The 19,601-nt window shown below is 50.9% G+C and overlaps 1 protein-coding gene across 1 annotated transcript in view; it reads left to right on the top strand.

Moving 5' to 3' along the window:
- Window positions 1-19,601, top strand: part of LOC140731928 (sodium/potassium-transporting ATPase subunit alpha-2) — a 56,295-nt gene that overhangs the window by 14,364 nt on the left and 22,330 nt on the right. The window contains exons 6-14 of the mRNA XM_073053918.1: window positions 316-450; window positions 9,633-9,750; window positions 11,163-11,431; window positions 11,912-12,110; window positions 12,857-12,966; window positions 13,500-13,634; window positions 14,323-14,524; window positions 15,309-15,484; window positions 15,569-15,705. Coding sequence (XP_072910019.1) covers window positions 316-450; window positions 9,633-9,750; window positions 11,163-11,431; window positions 11,912-12,110; window positions 12,857-12,966; window positions 13,500-13,634; window positions 14,323-14,524; window positions 15,309-15,484; window positions 15,569-15,705 — 1,481 coding nt within the window. The remainder of the gene's footprint in view (window positions 1-315; window positions 451-9,632; window positions 9,751-11,162; window positions 11,432-11,911; window positions 12,111-12,856; window positions 12,967-13,499; window positions 13,635-14,322; window positions 14,525-15,308; window positions 15,485-15,568; window positions 15,706-19,601) is intronic.

Below are 19,601 nucleotides of genomic sequence, written 5' to 3' on the forward strand. Positions count from 1 at the left end.
GGGTCACAGATCATCAGGTAGGGTGCACAAACAAATAGCCAGAGGAACTCAGGAGGTTGAGCAGCGTCTGTGGATGAAAATGGATTGTATACGTTTTGGGTCAAAGGCCTGCATCAGGATGCCCAGGTGGAGGAGAGGGCTGGTGAAGGTTCACGTTGGCAAACTGCAGGATGGGAGAGATTCGCAGGGAGGAGACACAAGATAATTCACACATTCCCCTCAACAACACCCCCACCTGCCCCGGCACCCACCATTGTTCCTTCCTTCTCCTTCTCTCCACTCTCCCCGTTCCTCAACCTCATGTTCTCTCCATAGCAAGCCCTGGTTATCCGAGAAGGTGAGAAGGTGCAAATCAATGCAGAGGACGTGGTGACCGGTGACCTGGTGGAGGTGAAAGGGGGTGACCGAATTCCGGCTGATCTCCGCATCATCTCCTCGCATGGCTGCAAGGTGAGGGGCAGGGGGCAGGAGGTCAGAGGGCGGTGAGTCAGGGGCAGGGGGCGGGGATCAGTGGGTTGGGGTTGCAGGGGGCAGGGAGCAGGGCAAAGACAGGAAATGAAGAACAGAGGGAGTGAGAGAGAGAAAGATACAGACAGAACGCCAGAGAAACACATGCAGAAGGTAATAGAGGTCATAAATTAATTGAAATGCTTAAGGGGAATTTCAGGAGAACCTCCTTCACTTCAAAGGTGGTGCAAGTGTGGAACAAACTGCCTGCAGAAGTGGTGGATGCAGGTTTGACTACATTTTCGAAGAGAGCTTTAGATAAGAACATGGATTGAAGGGTACGTTTGATTAAGGATGTGGATTGGAGGGCTATGCAGTGCTCTAAGGACTTGGAGGGGAGGAGTACAGCGAGGCTATACTTCAGATGGGACTAGGCAAAATAGTAATTTAGGAGGGACTAGGTGGGCTGTAGGGCCAATTTCTGTGCTGCAGTGATCTATAACTCCATCACTCTAATAAATATTAAGCAATGTTGGCTAAAGCCTCCAAATGTTGACCAAACCCAACCCCTCCACCGTGTCTTTGTGTAAATATTAACCCTCACCAAAGGACACTCTGTGCACATAAACCCATCCAACAGAACCCTCTGGGTTTCCTCCAGCTGCTCCACTGTCCCCCATATCCCCAGAATGTGCTGGTTCATAGTAGCTGCTGCAAATTGCCGTCTTAATCATTTGTTTCAGTGGTATATTCGCCTCCAGCCAATTGCCTTTCAAAACTTCCTGGGAGTGTGTGATGGGACAGTGTTGAGGGAGTTTCACTCTGTCTAACCCTGGGAGTGTGTGATGGGACGGTGTAGACCTTTCTGTCTGACCTTTTTTTTTGTAAAATCTCTTTATTACAAATTCATTGCTAAAATTTATACAAACCAGTGAATAACACAATTACACCACAACTACTAGACAAACAACATTAAGCTATAATGTTTCCATTCCTCTCAATGATGGCACTAACCTCCCATGGAGTTCAACGTCTCTAAGGTCGCCATGGACTGCCTGTGTTCCTTCTCAATATTTACCCGGGCATGAACATATCCCCTAAACATTGCCAGACAGGCTGCTCGAGCAGATCCTCCTGCCACCCATTTCCAAGACCCTTGGATGGCTGTTTTCGCCAGCCCCAGGAGCAAGTTGACAAGGACATTCTCATCCGTCCATGCCCCGCTCCTTACTGGATGACCATATACAAATAGGGTGGGGCTAAAATGCAAGCAGAAGGCGAGAAGCAACCCACGCAAATATACAAAAAGGGGCTGCAGCCTCACACACTCCACGTACATCTGGTACATGGTCTCCTCCAGCTCGCAAAAGTGACATGCGGGTGGGAGATCCATGTATAAACTGAAGAATTTATTACAAGGCACCGCTGTATGCAGCAGCCCCCACCCCAGATCCCCCGGTGCATGGGAAGAACTCCCTCGTAAAGGGACTTCCTTTGGGAACCTCCCTCACCTCCAGGTGGAAAGACCTGGAGCCATGGTGTGTCGGGACGGTGGACAAGGGCAAGGAAGTGGAGGGTGTGGAGCAGCAGCCGATAGAGATACCTCCTACTTGCATCCCTGAATGGAACTGTGGGTGTCGAGGAGAGACAGCTCAAGTTGTGTGGACTTGGCTCTCAGATAAGGTCGCGGGGCCTGGGCCTGACGAGCAGCTCAGCCTGAGTCGTTCCAGACACCTGAGCCGCACCGACATCCGTTGAGGTAGGGCAAGGGTCGGCCAGGACTCCACCCTCTGCCAGAGGAGGGGATTCCCAGCCTGAGGCAACCATGCTCCAGACTCTCAGTAGGTCCTGATAGAAGCCGGGCAGACTCCGCAAAGCAGCATGGCTGATGCCGGTGGTAGCCACATATCTTCGTGAAGACAGCAGCCCCTCCAGAGGAAGAATGTTGCCATCACGTGCCACCTGGGAGGGTGCTCGGCGTACAGAAATCTTCAGAGTTCTGAGGCGGAGAGCCACCAGTCGCGTACGTACACACACCAGCAACTGTCCGCCATCTCCCACTGAGAGTCTCAAGACCACTGCAGAGACCCAGTGTTTCCTATTGCACCAGAAGAAGTCCATTAACTTCCCCTGCATTCTCATGACAAAGGGGGCAGGAGGGGGTCAAGGTAACCATCCGGTAACACAACATGGAGGCCACCAGCTGGTTTATGACCACCACCCTGCCTCGATAGGAAAGCCCCCTGAGAAGGCCTGACCAGTGCCCCAGCTGGGCCACAACTTTCATCTCCATGTGCTGCCAGTTCACCAGCCAGGTCTCCGCAGTAGGGCTCAGGTAGACTCCCAGATAGAGGAGATGCTGGGAGTGTGTGATGGGACAGTGTAGAGGGAGTTTCACTCTGTGTCTGACCCTGGGAGTGTGTGATGGGATGGTGTAGAGGGAGTTTCACTCTGTCTGACCCTGGGAGTGTGTGATGGGACAGTGTAGAGGGAGGTTCACTCTGTGTCTGACCCTGGGAGTATGTGATGGGACAGTGTAGAGGGAGTTTCACTCTGTGTCTGACCCTGGGAGTGTGTGATGGGATGGTGTAGAGGGAGTTTCATTCTGTGTCTATAAGACCATAATGCATAGGAGCAGAATTAGGCCATTTGGCCCATCAAGTCTGCTACACCATTACATCATCACTTATCTATCTGTTGCCTTTCACACCCTGATTAATCAAGCATCTATCAACCACCACCTTAAATACAGCCAACGACCTTGTCTCCACTGCTGTCTATGGCAGCAAATTCCAGAGATCCACTATCCTCCCCCTAAAGAAATTTCTCCTCATCTCCATTATCAATGGACATCCCTCTGAGGCTGTGCCTTCGGGACCTAGGCTTCCCCACCATAGGAAACATCCACTCTATCCAGATCTTTCAGCATGCAATAGGTTTCAGTGGGATACCCCCTCATTCTTTTAAATTTCATCAAGTACAGGCACAGAGTCATCCATTGCTCCTGATATGATGCCTTTTATTCCTGGAAATTCTCATGAACCTCCTCTGAACCCTCTCCAATGTCAGTACATCCTCTCTTAAAAAAGGGGCCCAGTGCTCCAAGTGAGGCCTCGTCAGTACCTTAATGCCTTGACAATGCATTGCTGTTTTTGTATTCTTGTCACCTTAAAATGAATGCTAACATGGCATTTGACTTCCTCACCACTGAATGGAGCCGCAAATTAACCTTTAGGGAAACTTGCATGAGGACTCCCAAGTCCCTTTGCATCTTTGAGTTTTGAATTTTCTCTCCATTTAGAAAATAATTTAAATTTTATTCCATCTACAAAAGTGCCTGACCATACATTTCCTGACACTGTATTCCATCTGCCACTTCTTTGCCCATTCTCCTAATCTGTCCAAGTGCTTCTGCAGACTCCCTGCTTCCTCAACACAACCTGCCCCTCTACCTATCTCTATCGTCCACAAACTTGGCCCCAAAGCCATGGACTCTGTCACCCAAAACATTGACCTACAATGTCAAAAGAGGTGGTCCCAACATTGACCCCTGCAGAACAGCCATGAGCCATGAGCAGCTAATCAGAAAGCGGTCCCTTTATTACCACACTTTGCCTCTTGCCAATCAGCCAATGTTCTGTACATGTTAGAATCTTTCCTGTAATACTGTGAGCTCTTGTTTAGCAGCCTCATGTGTGGAACCTTGTCAAAGGCATTATGAAAATCTATGTACACAACATCACCAATTCTCCTTTGTCTCTTCTGCTTGTTAGGAAGGATGTGGAAGCCATAGAAAGGGTGCAGAGGAGATTTACAAGGCTGTTACCTGGATTGGGGAGCATGCCTTATGGGAATAGGTTGAGTGAACTCGGCCTTTTCTCCTTGGAGCAACGGAGGATGAGAGATGACCTGATAGAGGTGTACAAGATGATGAGAGGCATTGATCGTGTGGATAGAACCATAGAACCATAGAACATTACAGCACTGAAACAGGCCTTTTGGCCCTTCTTGGCTGTGCTGAACCATTTTTCTGCCTAGTCCCACTGACCTGCACCTGGACCATATCCCTCCGAACCCATCTCATCCATATACCTGTCCAAGTTTTTCTTAAATATCAAAAGTGAGCCCGCATTCACCACTTCATCTGGCAGCTCATTCCACACTCCCTCCACTTCTGTGTGAAGAATCCACCCCCCAATGTTCCCTTTAAACTTTTCCCCCTTCACCCTTAACCCATGGCCTCTGGTTTTTTTCTCCCCTGGCCTCAGTGGAAAAAGCCTGCTTGCATTCACTGTATCTATACCCATCATAATTTTATACACCTCTATCAAATCACCCCTCATTCTCCTACACTCCAGGGAATAAAGTCCTAACCTATTCAACCTTCTTTGTAACTCAGTTTCTCAAGTCCCGGAAACATCCTTGTAAATCTTCTCTGCACTCTTTCAACCTTATTAATATCCTTCCTGTAATTAGGTGACCAAAACTGGACACAATACTCCAAATTTGGTCTCAACAACCTCAAGATTACATTCCAACTCTTATACTCAATACTTTGATTTATAAAGGCCAATGTACCAAAAGCTCGCTTTACAACCCTATCTACTTGTGATGCCACTTTTAGGGAATTATGTATCTGTATTCCCAGATCCATCTGTTCTACTGCACTCCTCAGTGTCCTACCATTTACCTTGTATGTTCTGCCTTGGTTTGACCTTCCGAAGTGCAATACCTCACACTTGCCTGCATTAAAATCCATCTGCCATTTTTCAGCCCATTCCTCCAACTGGTCCAAATCCCTTGTCAGAGGCTTTTCCCCAGGGCTGAAATGTTTGCCACAAGAGGACACAGGTTTAAGGTGCTGGGGAGTAGGTATAGAGGAGATGTCAGGGGTAAGTTTTTTACTCAGAGATTGGTGAGTGTGTGGAATAGGATGCCGGCAACAGTGGTGGAGGCGGATACGATAGGGTCTTTTAAGAGACTTTTGGATAAGTACATGGAATTTAGTAAAATAGAGGGCTATAGGTAAGCCTAGTAATTTATGAGGTAGGGACATGTTCGGCACTACTTTGTGGGCTGAAGTGCCAGTATTGTGCTGAGGGTTTTCTATGTTTCTAATTCTAAAAAATTTGTCAAACAAGATTTTCTCCCAAGGAAAGCATTCTGACTTTAGCCTATTTTGGCATGTGCTTCCAAGTATCCCAAAACCACATCCTGAACAATGGACTCCCAACATCTTCCCAACCACTGAGGTCAACTAATTGGCCTATAATTTCCTTTATTCTGCCTCCCTCCCTTCTTGGAGTAGAGAGACATTTGCAATTTTCCAGTCCTCCAGAACATTCCAGAATCTAGTGATACTTGAAAGATTATTACTAATGCCTTCCCAGTCTCTTCAGCTATCTCTTTTCAGAACCCTGGGTGTAGTCCATCTGATCTTGGTAGCTTATCCACCTTCAGGCCTTTCAGTTTCCCAAGAATCTTCTCCTTATTAAACACAGCTGCACTCACATCTGCCTCCTGACACTCTTGAAATTCTGGCATGTTACTAGTGCCTTCCACAGTGAAGACTGATGCAAAAACTTAGTCAGTTTGTCTGCTATTTCCTTGTTCCCCATTACTACCTCTCCAGCATCATTTTCCAGTGAATCAATATCTACATTCACCACTCTTTTACTCTTTATTTATCTGAAGAAACTTTTGGTATCCTCTTTAATATTATTAGCTAGCTTTCCTTCATATTACTTGTTTTCCTTTTTTAGTTGCCTTCTGGTTGTTTTTTAAAAGCTTCCTAATCCTCTAACTTCCCACTAATTTTTGCTCTATTATATGCCCCCTCTTTGGCTTTTATGTTGGCTTTGACTTCTCTTGTTAGCCATGTTTGCATCACCCTGCTTTTGGACTACTTTGTCATCTTTGAGATGTATCTATCCTTCGCCTTCCAAATTGCTCCCGGATATTCCGGCCATTGCTGCTCTGCCATCATCTTTACTAGGGTCCCCTTCCAATCAAATTTAGCCAGCTCCTCTCTCATGCCTTTGTAATTCCCTTTACTCCACTGTAATACTGATGCATGTAACTTTAGCTTCTTCTCAATTGCAGGGTGAATTATTCTATCATATTATGATCACTTACCGTTAAGGGTTCCTTTAATTTAAGCTCTTTAATCAATTCCATTTCATTGCACAATACCCAATCCAGAGTAGCTGATCCCCAATTGCGCTCAACCACGAGCTGCTCTAAAGAAACATCTTGGGGCATTCTAAAACTTTCCTCTCAAGTTGCAGCACCAAGGTAATTTACACAATCTACCTGCATATTGAAATCCCCCATGACTATCACAACATTGCCCTTTGAATGAACATTTTATGTTCTGTTGTGAGTGGTAGCCCATATCTTTCCTACTGTTCAGAGGCCTGGTTTTACTTCCCATCAAGGTCTTTTACCCTTGTAGTTTCTTAACTCTGCCCACAAGGATTCTACACCTTCCGATCCTCTGTCACCTCTTTCTAAGGATTTGATTTAATCTTTTACCAACTGAGCCACTCTTCCTCCTCTAACTGTCTGCACTTTTGAACAATTGTGTCTCCTTGGATGTTAAGCTCCCAGCTATAGTCTTCTTTCAGCCATGATTCAGCGATGCCCACAACATCATACATGCCAATCTGTAACTGCACTACAAATTCCTCTCCCTTATTCCATATACTGCATGGATTCAGTCTTTTATTTGTCAACCTTTTCAATCTTATCCTGATTTTTACATTGCAACTCAGCCCATTGAATGCAAAGTTGCCCTATCACCAGCCTGTCCTTGCAAGAAGCCTCACTACACACTGTCCCTGTTTGTAAATGAGCTGCCCCATCCTCAGCCCTATCACTCCAGTTCACATCCCCCTGTCAAATTAGTTTAAAACCTCACAGAACAGCTCGAGCAAATCTGCCCACAAGGATATTGGTCCCTCAGGCTCAGGCATAATCTTTCCCTTTTGTACCAGTCATACCTTTCCCAAACAAAATCCCAATGACAAAGAAATCCTAAACCCTGCTCTGTAGAGGGAGTTTCACTCTGTGCCTGACCCTGGGAGTGTGTGATGGGACTGTGTGGAGGGAGTTTCACTCTGTGTGTGACTCTGGGAGTGTATGATGGGACAGTGTAGAGGGAATTTCACTCTGTGTCTGACCCCAGGAGTGTGTGATGGGACAGTGTAGAGGGAGTTTCATTCTCTGACTGACCCTTTTTTGTACAAAATTCCTTTATTACAAATATCGGTACTATAAAATATATACAAAACAGTGACTAACACAATTACTTCACTACAAATAGACAATACACATTACACCAAAATGTTGACATCTCTATCAATGATGGCATTTACACCCCACGGAGCCCAACGGTCCCGGAATGCCTCTAAGGTCGCTGTGGACTGTGCATGTCCCTGTTCAATATTCACCCGGGCACGAACATACCCCCTAAACATTGCCAGGCAGTCTTCCTGGGGAGATCCTCCCGCCACCCGTTTCCAAAACCCTCGGATGGCTGATTTCACCAGCCCCAGGAGCAAGTTAACAAGGACATCCTCATCCCTCCATGCCCCCTCCTTATTGGATGACCATATGTAAATAGGGTGGGGCTAAAATGCAAGCAGAAGGCGAGAAGCAACCCACGCAAATATACAAAAAGAGGCTGCAGCCTCACATACTCCACGGACATCTGGTACATGGTCTCCTCCAGCTCGCAAAAGTGATATGCGGGTGGGAGATCCATGTACAAACTGAAGAACTTATTGCAGGGCACCGCTCTATGCAGCAGCCTCCAGCCGAGATCCCCCAGGTACATGGGAAGAACCCCCTCATAAAGGGACTTCCAGTGGGGACCCTCCTCACCTCCGGGTGGAAAGACCGACCACCATGGCATGTCGGGACGGTGGACAAGGGCAAAGAAGTGGAGGGTGTGGAGCAGCAGCCCATACAGATACCTCCTACTTGCATCCCTGAATGGGATTGTGGGTGTCGAGGAGAGATGGCTCAAGTTGTGTGGACTCAGATCTCGGAGAAGATTGCGAGGCTTGGGCACGACAAGCAGCTCAGCCTGAGTCAGTCCACGCACCTGAGCCGCACCGACATCCACTGAGGTAGGGCAAGGGTTGGCCAGGACTCCACCCTCTGCCAGAGGAGGGGATTCCCAGCTTGAGGCAACCATGTTCCAGACTCTAAGTAAGTCTTGATAGAAACCGGGCAGACTCCGCAAAGCAGCAGGGCTGATGCCCGCTGGTGGTAGCCGCATATCTTTGTGAAGACAGCAGCCCCTCCAGAGGAAGAATGTTGCCAACATGTGCCATCTGGGAGGGTGCTCAGCGTACAGGAATCTCTGCAGAGCCCTATGGCGGAGAGCCGCCAGTCGCGTATGTACGCACACCAGCCCTCTCCCACTGGGAGAGTCAAGACTGCTGCAGAGACCCAATGTTTCCTGTTGCCCCAGAAGAAGTCCACCAACTTCCTCTGCAATCTCACAACTAAAGGGGCAGGAGGGGCCAAGGTGACCATCCAGAACCACAACATGGAGGCTACCAGTTAGTTTATGACCGCCACCCTGCCTCAATAGGAAAGCACCCTGAAAAGGCCTGACCATCGCCACAGCTGGGCCATGACTTTCGTCTCCAGGTCCTGCTAGTTCGCCAGCCAGGTTTCCCAGTAGGGCTCAGATAGACTCCCAGATAGAGGAGATGCTGGGAGTGTGTGACAGGACAGTGTAGAGAGAGTTTCACTCTGTCTAACCCTGGGAGTATGTGATGGGACAGTGTAGAGGGAGTTTCACTCTGTGTCTGACCCTGGGAGTGTGTGATGGGACAGTGTAGAGGGAGTTTCACTCTGTGTCTGACCCTGGGAGTGTGTGATGGGACAGTGTAGAGGGAGTTTCACTCTGTGTCTGATCCTGGGAGTGTGTGATGGGACGGTCTGGAGGGAGTGTTACACTGTGTCTGATTTCATCTTTTCCCATTATCTTGCCATTTAATCCTTATTCTACTGTGGAGGACCTCTGACCTGCCATTTTATGTTCCTCCTGCTTTTTTTGCAGCCACAGGAACCTGTGCCCTGAGATGAATGACACCCTCTCGGGAAAAGTTCCATCACTGATAATATGGACACTGCCAATACTGATGCATTTCTCTCTTCCACTTTGGTAGGTTGATAACTCGTCACTTACAGGAGAGTCTGAACCTCAGACCCGATCCCCAGAGTTTACCAACGACAATCCACTCGAGACCAGGAATATTGCCTTCTTCAGTACCAACTGTGTGGAAGGTAATTCAGTGTCTGATTTGTAACCCTTTCCCTTTTTTCACAGAAATACACTCAGTGGCCACTTTATTCGGTGCACCTGTAATGCAAATATCTAATCAGCCAATCATTTGTCAGCAACTCAATGCATGAAAACATGGTCAAGTGGTTTAGTTGTCGTTCAGACCAAAACACCTGAATGGGGAAGAAATGCGATCAGAGTGACCTTGACCTCAGAATGATTATTGGTGCCAGATGAGGTGGTTTGAGAACCTCAGAAACCGAAATCTGCTGGGATTTTCACAACAGCAGTCTGTAGAGTTTACAGGAAATGGCGTGGAAAACAAAAGGGACAACGTCCACCAGTAATTCTGTGGGCAAAAACCCCTTGTTAAAGAGAGATGTCAGAGGAGAATGGCCAGACTGGTCCAAGCTGACAGGAAGGCGACAGTAACTCAAATGCATTACAACATCTCTGAACACACAACATGTTGAACCTTGAACTGGACAGGTTACAGCAGCAGAAGATCAGAAACATACACTCAGTGGCCACTTCATTAGATACAGAAGGCACTCAATAAAATGCCCATTGTGTGCATGTTTATTACAAATCACCTTCTGTAGTACCACAACAATCATAGGGACTAACACAGTAACATAAACTAAAGTGTTCCCATCCCAGTCAAGGATTCAGGACCAAGTGGTGCCTGTAACACTGTTATAGAACCCAGAGAGACCATGTGTACCTTTTCCACAGTTCCCAGGGCATGGATATACCCTTGCACCATTGCCAAGCAGTTTGCAAGGGCAGAAGAAACCACTTTCCATTGCAACCCTTCCCTGGGAGTGTGTGATGGGACAGCGTAGAGGGAGTTTCACTCTGTATCTATCTCTGGGGGTGTGTGATGGGACAGCGTAGAGGGAGTTTCACTCTGTATCTGACCCTGGGAGTGTGTGATGGGACAGTGTAGAGTGAGTTTCACTCTGTGTCTGACCCTGGGAGTGTGTGATGGGACAGTGTAGAGGGAGTTTCACTCTGTATCTGACCCTGGGAGTGTGTGATGGGACAGTGTAGAGGGAGTTTCACTCTGTATCTGACCCTGGGAGTGCGTGATGGGACAGTGTAGAGTGAGTTTCACTCTGTGTCTGACCCCGGGAGTGCGTGATGGGACAGTGTAGAGGGAGTTTCACTCTGTGTCTGACCCCGGGAGTGCATGATGGGACAGTGTAGAGGGAGTTTCACTGTGTGTCTGACCCTGAGAGTGTGTGATGGGACAGTGTAGAGGGAGTTTCACTGTGTGTCTGACCCTGAGAGTGTGTGATGGGACAGTGTAGAGGGAGTTTCACTCTGTGTCTAAACCAAGCTCTTTGTGTTGGTGAAGTATGCTTTGTTGACTCTCTGATGTTCTTTGACCTGGGACCTCTGGCATGTGCAGGAACAGCCCGGGGAGTGGTGATCTTCACGGGAGACCGGACTGTTATGGGCCGCATTGCCACGTTGGCCTCAGGGTTGGAGGTGGGTCAGACTCCCATCTCCATGGAGATTGAGCACTTCATCCACATCATCACAGGCGTGGCCGTCTTCCTGGGCGTCACCTTCTTCGTGCTCTCCCTCATCCTGGGCTACACCTGGCTGGAGGCTGTCATCTTCCTCATCGGGATCATCGTGGCCAATGTTCCTGAGGGACTGCTGGCCACCGTCACTGTAAGCTGGATTCAGGGCTCAGGGCTCAGTGCGGTCAAAGTCGGGGTGTTGGACAGGAGGGCAGGAGATGGTCATTTCTGGGGCGCTGAAGGGATGGAAGGTAATGGGGCTCACTGTGCTGTTGTACGTGCCATCCCTCTCTCACTCTCCCCCATGCCCCCCCTGTCTCCCCACATTTCCCTCCCAATCCTTTGTTCTGATTCTTTCCCTACTTTTCTTTCCTTTCTTTGTGTCTGCTTCCATTTCCTCTTCTCTCTAGGCACATTCTGTACCCCTCTTCCCACCCCTCCCTCCCAACCCCATTTCTCCACTCCCTTTCCCTCCATCCTTCCTTCCCACCCCATCTTCCCCCTCCCTCCCTCCCTCTCTGTGCCCTACCCCAACACCCCCCTCTCCCCCACCCGTCTCCATCCATCCTCTGCCCGCACCCCATTCCCCCAACACTTCCCACTCCCCACTCACACTCTTCACTCTGCCTAGGTCTGCCTGACCCTCACGGCCAAGAGAATGGCTCGCAAGAACTGCCTGGTGAAGAACCTAGAAGCGGTCGAGACCCTGGGGTCCACCTCGACCATCTGCTCGGACAAGACGGGGACACTCACACAGAACCGCATGACAGTCGCACATATGTGGTTTGACAATCAAATACACGAGGCGGACACAACAGAGGATCAGAGCGGTACAGCCGTTAGACGCATCTCTGCCTGAGAGACCTCACAGGGAGCACTGCCTCCTGTCCTCGTATGGAGTAGTTGAGAGGGAGAGTGAGGGTGTCCAGACTGGGGCAAGTCACAAGGAGAGTGAGGGTGCAGGAAAAGAGGGAGTCACAGGGAGAGTGAGGGTGCAGGGAAAGAGAGTCACAGGGAGAGCGAGGGTGCAGGGAGAGTGTGGGAGTCTGGAATGGAGATAGTTACAGTGAGAGTGAGGGTGTCCAGGTTGGAGAGAGAGACAGGGAGATGGAGGGAGTCTGGGCTGGGGAGAGTGTTGAGGGAAAGGGGAGAGTTACAGAGAGAGAGAATGTCTGGGAGGATTGAAGGGTTGGGGAGAGGTGTATGTGATGAGGAGGGGTTTAGGATGGGGAGTAGTTTTAGTGTGATGGGTGTTTTTTGTGGGGCGGGGTGGCAGTTAAAGGAATGGAGAGGGGTTTAGGAGGACAGGGAGGGCTTTAGAGGGATGGGGAAGGTTTTTGGTGAGGGGGAAGGGCTATACAGGCTTGCAGAGAGGTTTAGAGGGACAGGGAGGATTTAGGGAGATGGGGAAGGATGGGGATCGGGGAAGGATGGGTTCGAGGGAGGGTTTGGACAAATTGTATTATATCTAAGTTTTAACAATGTCGACGCCCAAGCTGCTGGCATTTGATGGGATCTCCCTGTGCAGCCATGTGGTAGAGTTGCATGTGTGACCTTCCTGTCGTTGACACCCCAGGTTCGGCCTTTGATAAGACTTCACCCACGTGGAGTGCACTCTCTCGCATCGCGGCTCTCTGTAACCGTGCTGTCTTCAAACCCGGCCAGGAGCACCTGTCCATTTCCAAGGTGTGTTACTCTCAGTCAGATCCACCACCACCCCTCAACATCTCTTTCTCCACCTTCCTCCCACCCAAACCTACCTCTCACATCACTCCCACATACTCTCTCACCTCCCCCAAGTCCCAGACCCACCCCTTCTCCCCTAGTTTCCCCCTTCTCTCCCTATTTCCCCTTCCTTTCCCCTCTCTCGCCCTCCCCTTCTCTCCCTCTTTTCCCCATTTTCTCTCCCCTTCCCCTTCTCTACCCCCTCCCTTCTCTCACCCCTTTCCTCCCCTTCCCCCTCCCTCCCTCTCCCCTTCTCCCCCCTCCACTCTCCCCCTCCCCCTCTCTCCTTCCCCCCTCTCTCCCCCTCTCCCCTCCTCCCTCTCTCTCCTCCCATTCTCTCTCTCTCTCCCCATTCCCTCTGCCATACAACTACAAATATGACAACGTAGCCAGTGATGTTAACCCTGATTCTGGTAAAGATAATCATTACAGTGGATGCAATGGAGGAAAGGCTCCGCAGGCCTGTAACCACCTATTGCCCCTCTTTCCTGCAGCGTGAGACGGCCGGGGATGCATCGGAGTCAGCACTGCTGAAATGCATTGAGCTCTCCTGCGGCTCCGTGCGGGAGATGCGTGAGCAGAGCCCGAAGGTGACCGAGATCCCCTTCAACTCCACCAACAAGTACCAGGTAGGAGCCTGCTCCCCTTCCGCAGGGAGAGCCAGGACCTTGGCTCTTGGCATGGGGTGAGGGGAGTGTGGTGGAGGAGGGAGGAGTAGAGTGGGCAGTTGGGCAGGGGACAGAGTGACCATAAGACACAGAGCAGCATTAGGCTACTCATCCTATCGAATCTGCCCCACCATTCCATCATGGCTGACTTACCATCCTTCTCAACCCCAATCTCTTAACTTCTCCCACCCTCTAATCAATAATCAATCAACCTCTGCTTTAAATGTATCCAATGACTTGGCCTCCACAACTGTAATTGAATGAATTTCGTAGATCACTACCCTCTGGCTAAAGAAATTCCTTCTCATCTCTGTTCTAAATGGATGTCCCTCCAGTCTGAGATTGTGCCCTCTGGGGTCCTAGACTCCCCACTATAGGAAACATCCTCTCCATGTCCACTCTGTCTCAGCCTTTCAATATTTGATATTTTTCAATGAGATTTCCCCTATTTCTTCCAAACGCCAGCAAGCACAGGCCCAGAGCCATCAAATGCTCCTCAGCCATTAACCCATTCAACGTGGATGGGCGCAGGGGAATTGAGCTGACCGTCGGGAGGGGGAAGATTGGGAGGGGGTTGTTTGTGAGACTGTCACTACCATCCTCACCTCCCTCCTCATCCCTCCTTCCCCCCACCCCACCCACTCTTCAGCTCTCCATCCACAAGATGGAAGCCGGCGAGGGCTCAGCCGAGCCCCATCACCTGCTGGTGATGAAGGGAGCCCCAGAACGGATCCTTGACCGCTGCTCCACCATCCTGATGCATGGCCAGGAGGCTCCCCTGGACCAGGAGATGCGTGAAGCCTTCCAGAATGCCTACCTTGAGCTGGGGGGTCTTGGGGAGCGCGTCTTGGGTGAGTATCGCCTTCCACTGGACTGTTTTGCCTGTGGGTGTGTGATCAGGCTGACTGTCAGGAGGGAGATGAGGGATGAGGGCAGAGGAGGGAAGATGCACTGGGATCTTCTACTGCATGTCAAGGGTGGACTAGGGAAAGTAACTGGGTTGTTGCTGTGAAAGTGGGTGGGGGGAGTGATACGGTTTGGAATGTTGTTGTACCCATTAGCGAAGGGATCCCTGGGATCTTCCTGTGCATTGTGTATGTGGGTGAGGGGAGGGTGAAGACTGTTGTCTCAGTGGAGGTACGTTGGATTACCTGGGATCTTACTGTGCATGCTTCTGTTGGGGAATCTGGCCGGCATACTCTCCTGCTCTCTTCCTTGACCTGCACCCTCCTTATCCCCCCCATTCAACTCCCCCTCTTCTCTCTTCTTCCATTCCCTGTTCTGGCTCCCCCCCATGCCTTTTCTTCTCCTCACCTGCCCATCGTCTTCTCCCACTGGTGCCCCTCCTCCTTCCCTTTCTCCCATGGTCTGTCTCCCCTATCAGATTCCCTCTTCTTCAGACCTTCAGCTTTCCCACCTATCCCCTCCCTGCTTCCTACTCGATCCACACTCACACACCCCTCCACCCAATCCTAACACGTCCTCCTTCCCCTCCCCCACATTCTGATAATTGGCTTTTTCCAGTCCTGGAGAAGGGTCTCGTCCTGAAACATTGACTATTTATTCCCCTTCATAGATGCTAGCTGATCTGCAGCATTCCTCCAGTGATTTACCTGTGCTTCTCCCTCCCTCAAGGCTTCTGTCACCTCAGCCTCTCCCCCGAACAGTTCCCCATTGGCTTTCCCTTTGACGCAGATGAGATGAATTTTCCAACGCAAACTCTGTGCTTTGTGGGCCTCATGTCGATGATTGACCCTCCTCGAGCTGCGGTCCCTGACGCTGTGGGCAAGTGCAGGAGCGCTGGGATCAAGGTGAGACCCCAGAACACCCGCTGTACCCTTCCCTGTGCCCTGGGAAATACTACCAACCTATCATCTGCCTGCCTCTCTCCACAGGTGATCATGGTCACGGGGGATCACCCCATCACTGCCAAGGCTATTGCCAAGGGCGTTGGGATCATTTCCGAGGGGAATGAGACGATGGAAGACATAGCTCAGAGACTGAACATCCCAATTAGTCAGGTTAACCCAAGGTAAGGCAGAGAACATCTCCCATCACATATTCCTAGCAGTTAGTCAGAGTGAAACTCCCTCTACACTGTCCCATCACACACTCCCAGCAGTTAGTCGGAGTGAAACTCCCTCTACGATGTCCCATCACACACTCCCAGGGTCAGACACAGAGTGGAGCTGTTCAGAATACGCTGGGAGAAATCGAGGGAAAACTGCTGTATTAAGGTCGTGAGTTACTTGGAGTTGGTTTGAAACGTCTCTTGGACATCTAAGTGAGCGGCTGGTTTAGTGTGGAAGCTTCGTTTGGAGTTTTTTCTGCCAGTTTGGACGGGGCTCGTTGACAGCTGCGAACAGCGTAGCACCCTGCTGTGGCCGCTGGCAATTCGCCAGGAAGCCGCTCCAAAAACCGGAGACAAACGCCGTTGTTCCCTCACTGACATCGGGACAACCTCCTTCCATCTCTATCGTCATGACTCACATTCAGTGTAGGAGCCGAAGCATCGTTTGAGACGTCTCGACCTCTCATGGCCTGGAAGTTCTGCAGGATTAACGGAGCCTTTCCTGGCGTTGGAATTTCTGGCACTGAGCCAGCAAGGTACTGTCGAGTACAAACTTTTCCGGCCAGTTATTCAACTAGCTCCAGGACTTTATAAGCAGCACCACCATCTAGTTCTCGATTGGGACATAGAAGCAACATGCTGGACTGGTCTACAGGGAGTCACAGGCCTTCGGGGGGTTATGCCAAGGCGGCTGCCTCTCCAGCCTCGGACAACGCCCTGTTTCGGTCGGTGAAAGTGGAACGCGGGGTGCAATGTATTTTGCGTCCTGGAACTACCCTGGAAAAATGCGCGGAGGCTATGGAGGACTTGTTGGGGAGAGATGGTGTTTTGGCCACTGAGAAAGAGTTCAGGAAGGCAGTGTTTTATCTGAGGAATGATGAGTCGGTGCATCGGGCCCTCAGTAGGGGGATCTGTCTTTTTACAGATGGAGCTAGTGACAGCTCCCACACAACGCATTGTCCTCGGTCACGTAAAGCCTTTCATCCCCAACGAGGACCTGCTTCCCGCACTAGCACGCTTGGGGCAAGTAAGGTCAGAAATAACTGCCATCAGGCACAAATTCAGGAGACGCACCCTCCGGACCGTAATCTCTTTCCGGCGACAGGTATTCATACAGCTGGAAAGGGAGGACGAAGTTGAGGGCCGGTTTACTGTCCAGCACGAGGAGGTAGATTATCAGGTGTATTGGAGCTCTGAGCGCCCACGGTGCCATGCATGCGGGGAGGTGGGCACTTTCGGAGGGACTGCCCGAGCACCTAAAAACCCAGGGAGTCCACTTCGGGAACTAGTGCCCCAGCTACCTCTGCCCCTGATCCCATTCCTGCTCCTACACCTGTGCCGGCCCCTGCTCCTGCCCCTGACCCTGTCTCTACCCCTGTCCCTATTCCTACATCTGTTCCAGTCTCTGCTCCTACCCCTGTGGTTCAGGCAGGTGATCCTAAGGCTACGTGCAGGGAGGTTCAGGCGAGGGACGAGGTGGAGCCTGTGTGGGGAAGGAAAGCGAGGAAGAAATCCAAACACCTGAAGAAGTCCGCAGACTCGGTCCGCAGACCGAGACCGCAGAGCTCACGCCCATTTGTCCTGAAGTGGAGTGGGTGGCTCGGGGAAGTGCACAGTCGGACGGGGTGATGGAAGCGGGGAGTAACGCTCCATCGGTGAATCCCGCACCTGTGTGCTCCTCCGGCTTAAAGAAGAGAAGGGAATGTAGATGCGGGAGAGTCCCAGAAAGGGTGGGAATCCGGGTGGAAGGTGTGTCTAACCCTGAATCCCCAGATGTAGCTACCAGTCCTGTGGTAGGTGGTGTGGTTGTGCAGGAAGCTAGTGCTAGGCCTGTTTGCACAACTAAAACAGACCTGGAGCCCTCCACCCAGGACTTAGCAGTAAGCGCCTCCCTGGAGGCAAGTGTATTAAACAGTATGAGCAGAGAGGAGACCAAGCTCTCTCACTGTCAGCATCAGGCTGCTGGGGTTCCCTTCATACCTGTCTCCTGGGGAGGGTGATATAACCTGCATGCCGACCCCATCAACTAATGGCCTGCAGGGAGTCCCTGGGGATTTTCCCCCCATCGTCGTAACTGTGGATAAGACTGATGTGATGGTGGAGGGGGAAGGTATGAGGGAGGTACCCGCTGCGCAGTGTGGGTTACAAGGGCAGCCACCTTATACAATACATGAGGAGGAAGATGGGGGATCTGTCTGTAGTGAGGGGTTGGAGGGAGACTCTTTTGATAGCAAGACAATGGACATCCTCACCCCTCCTGAGAAATCCCCATTGATACCAGTGGAGGAGATCAGAGAGTTTATTCACTCCTCTGTGGGTGCAAAGCATCGGCCTAAACTAGCCTCGCTTCGCTGGCCTAGCATGCCGAGGCTGGTGAAGTCCCTGCGAGTCATCCTCAGATGGAAGGGGAAGGGGAAGAAGAATGCTGTGTCGGGGAATGACAGACAGCAGCTGAAATCCTTCCTGGATGACCTGGTGAGGGACATCAGGGTGAAAAGCAGCCTCGCTCCTTTGGGAGATGGTGGGTCACAGGGTAGAGATGGTAGCAGTCGGGCCCGGAAAGCAAAGAATATTTTTGGTTTTCTTCGGTGTAGTGCGGCTGAGGGCGCCACCGCTCTCAGTGGGAAGGGGACTGGTGCTGAGGCCTAGTGTTCTCCCGACATGAAACTTACCATAGCTAGTCTTAATGTAAACGGTAGCAGGGGCTCTCTCCGCAGATATAACAATCTCTCAGTCCTCAGGGATGGGAGATATGTGGTGAGTTTCCTGCAGGAAACCCATACCACCCCGGGGGACGAGTCCGCTTGGCTTCTGGAGTGGCAGGGCGGGGTCTACCTGAGTCACCTTAGCTCCAACTCCAGCAGAGTGGCGATCCTATTGGCCCCAACCTTTCAGCTAGAAATCGTAGAAGTCCAAGATGTTGTGCCCGGCTGTCTGCTCCACCTGGCTGTGTGCCTGGATGGAGTACCGCTGCATTTTATCAACGTGTATGCTCCAAGGCGCAGGGTGATGCAGACGCGCCTATTCTGTCAGCTGTCCACCTTGCTGAGTTCCATCGATCCTGGGGACTGTGTCATCCTCGGGGGAGACTTCAACTGTACCCTTGAGGTGGAGGACCGCTCGGGCCTCCAACGCAACCCAGCAGCGGCAAAAAAGTTAAAGGAGCTAGTCAGCTCCTTTGACTTGGTGGACAGCTGGCGGAATCTTCACCCCGACTCTAGCGCCTTCTCCAGAAGATCTAGAGGGGGGTTCCTGGATAGACCGCCAATATATCTCTCAGGCTTATGTCTCCCGCGTGTCGGCGTCCTCCATGCGGCCGGTGTCGTGCTCGGATCATCACCTTATGTGGATGGAATTTACTCCTCTGCACCCTCGGGTGGGATCTGGGTATTGGCACTTTAACAACCAGCTGCTGGAGGACAGCCGATTCAGGGATTCATTCCGAGCATTCTGGGTTCTGCTCCCTACGGCTGTGGTGGGATGTGGGCAAAGCCCACATCCGGTTTTTATGTCAGGAGTACACTAGGGGTTCGACAAAGAGGTGGGGCTCTGAGATTGAGTGGCTTGAGAGAGCTGGAGACCAACAACTGTGGCAGGAATACCAGGAAAAGAAGGACGCACTAGGGAATCTGCAGCTTCAGCAGTCCCGAGGTGCATATGTGAGGTCGTGGATCCAAATGCTGCAAGATTTGGACCGCGGCTCACCCTTCTACTCGTTGGAGAAGCGGCTGGGAGTTCAAAAGCAGCTGGTGGAGCTACTGGCTGCTGATGGCTCCTCCATCACGGACCCCGACGAAATTATCAAAGAAGTCCGCACTTTCTATCGGTCCTTATTCTCACCAGATCCGTCAAATGCG

The sequence above is a fragment of the Hemitrygon akajei genome, chromosome 8 (assembly GCF_048418815.1).
Source record: "Hemitrygon akajei chromosome 8, sHemAka1.3, whole genome shotgun sequence".
Taxonomy (NCBI): domain Eukaryota; kingdom Metazoa; phylum Chordata; class Chondrichthyes; order Myliobatiformes; family Dasyatidae; genus Hemitrygon; species Hemitrygon akajei.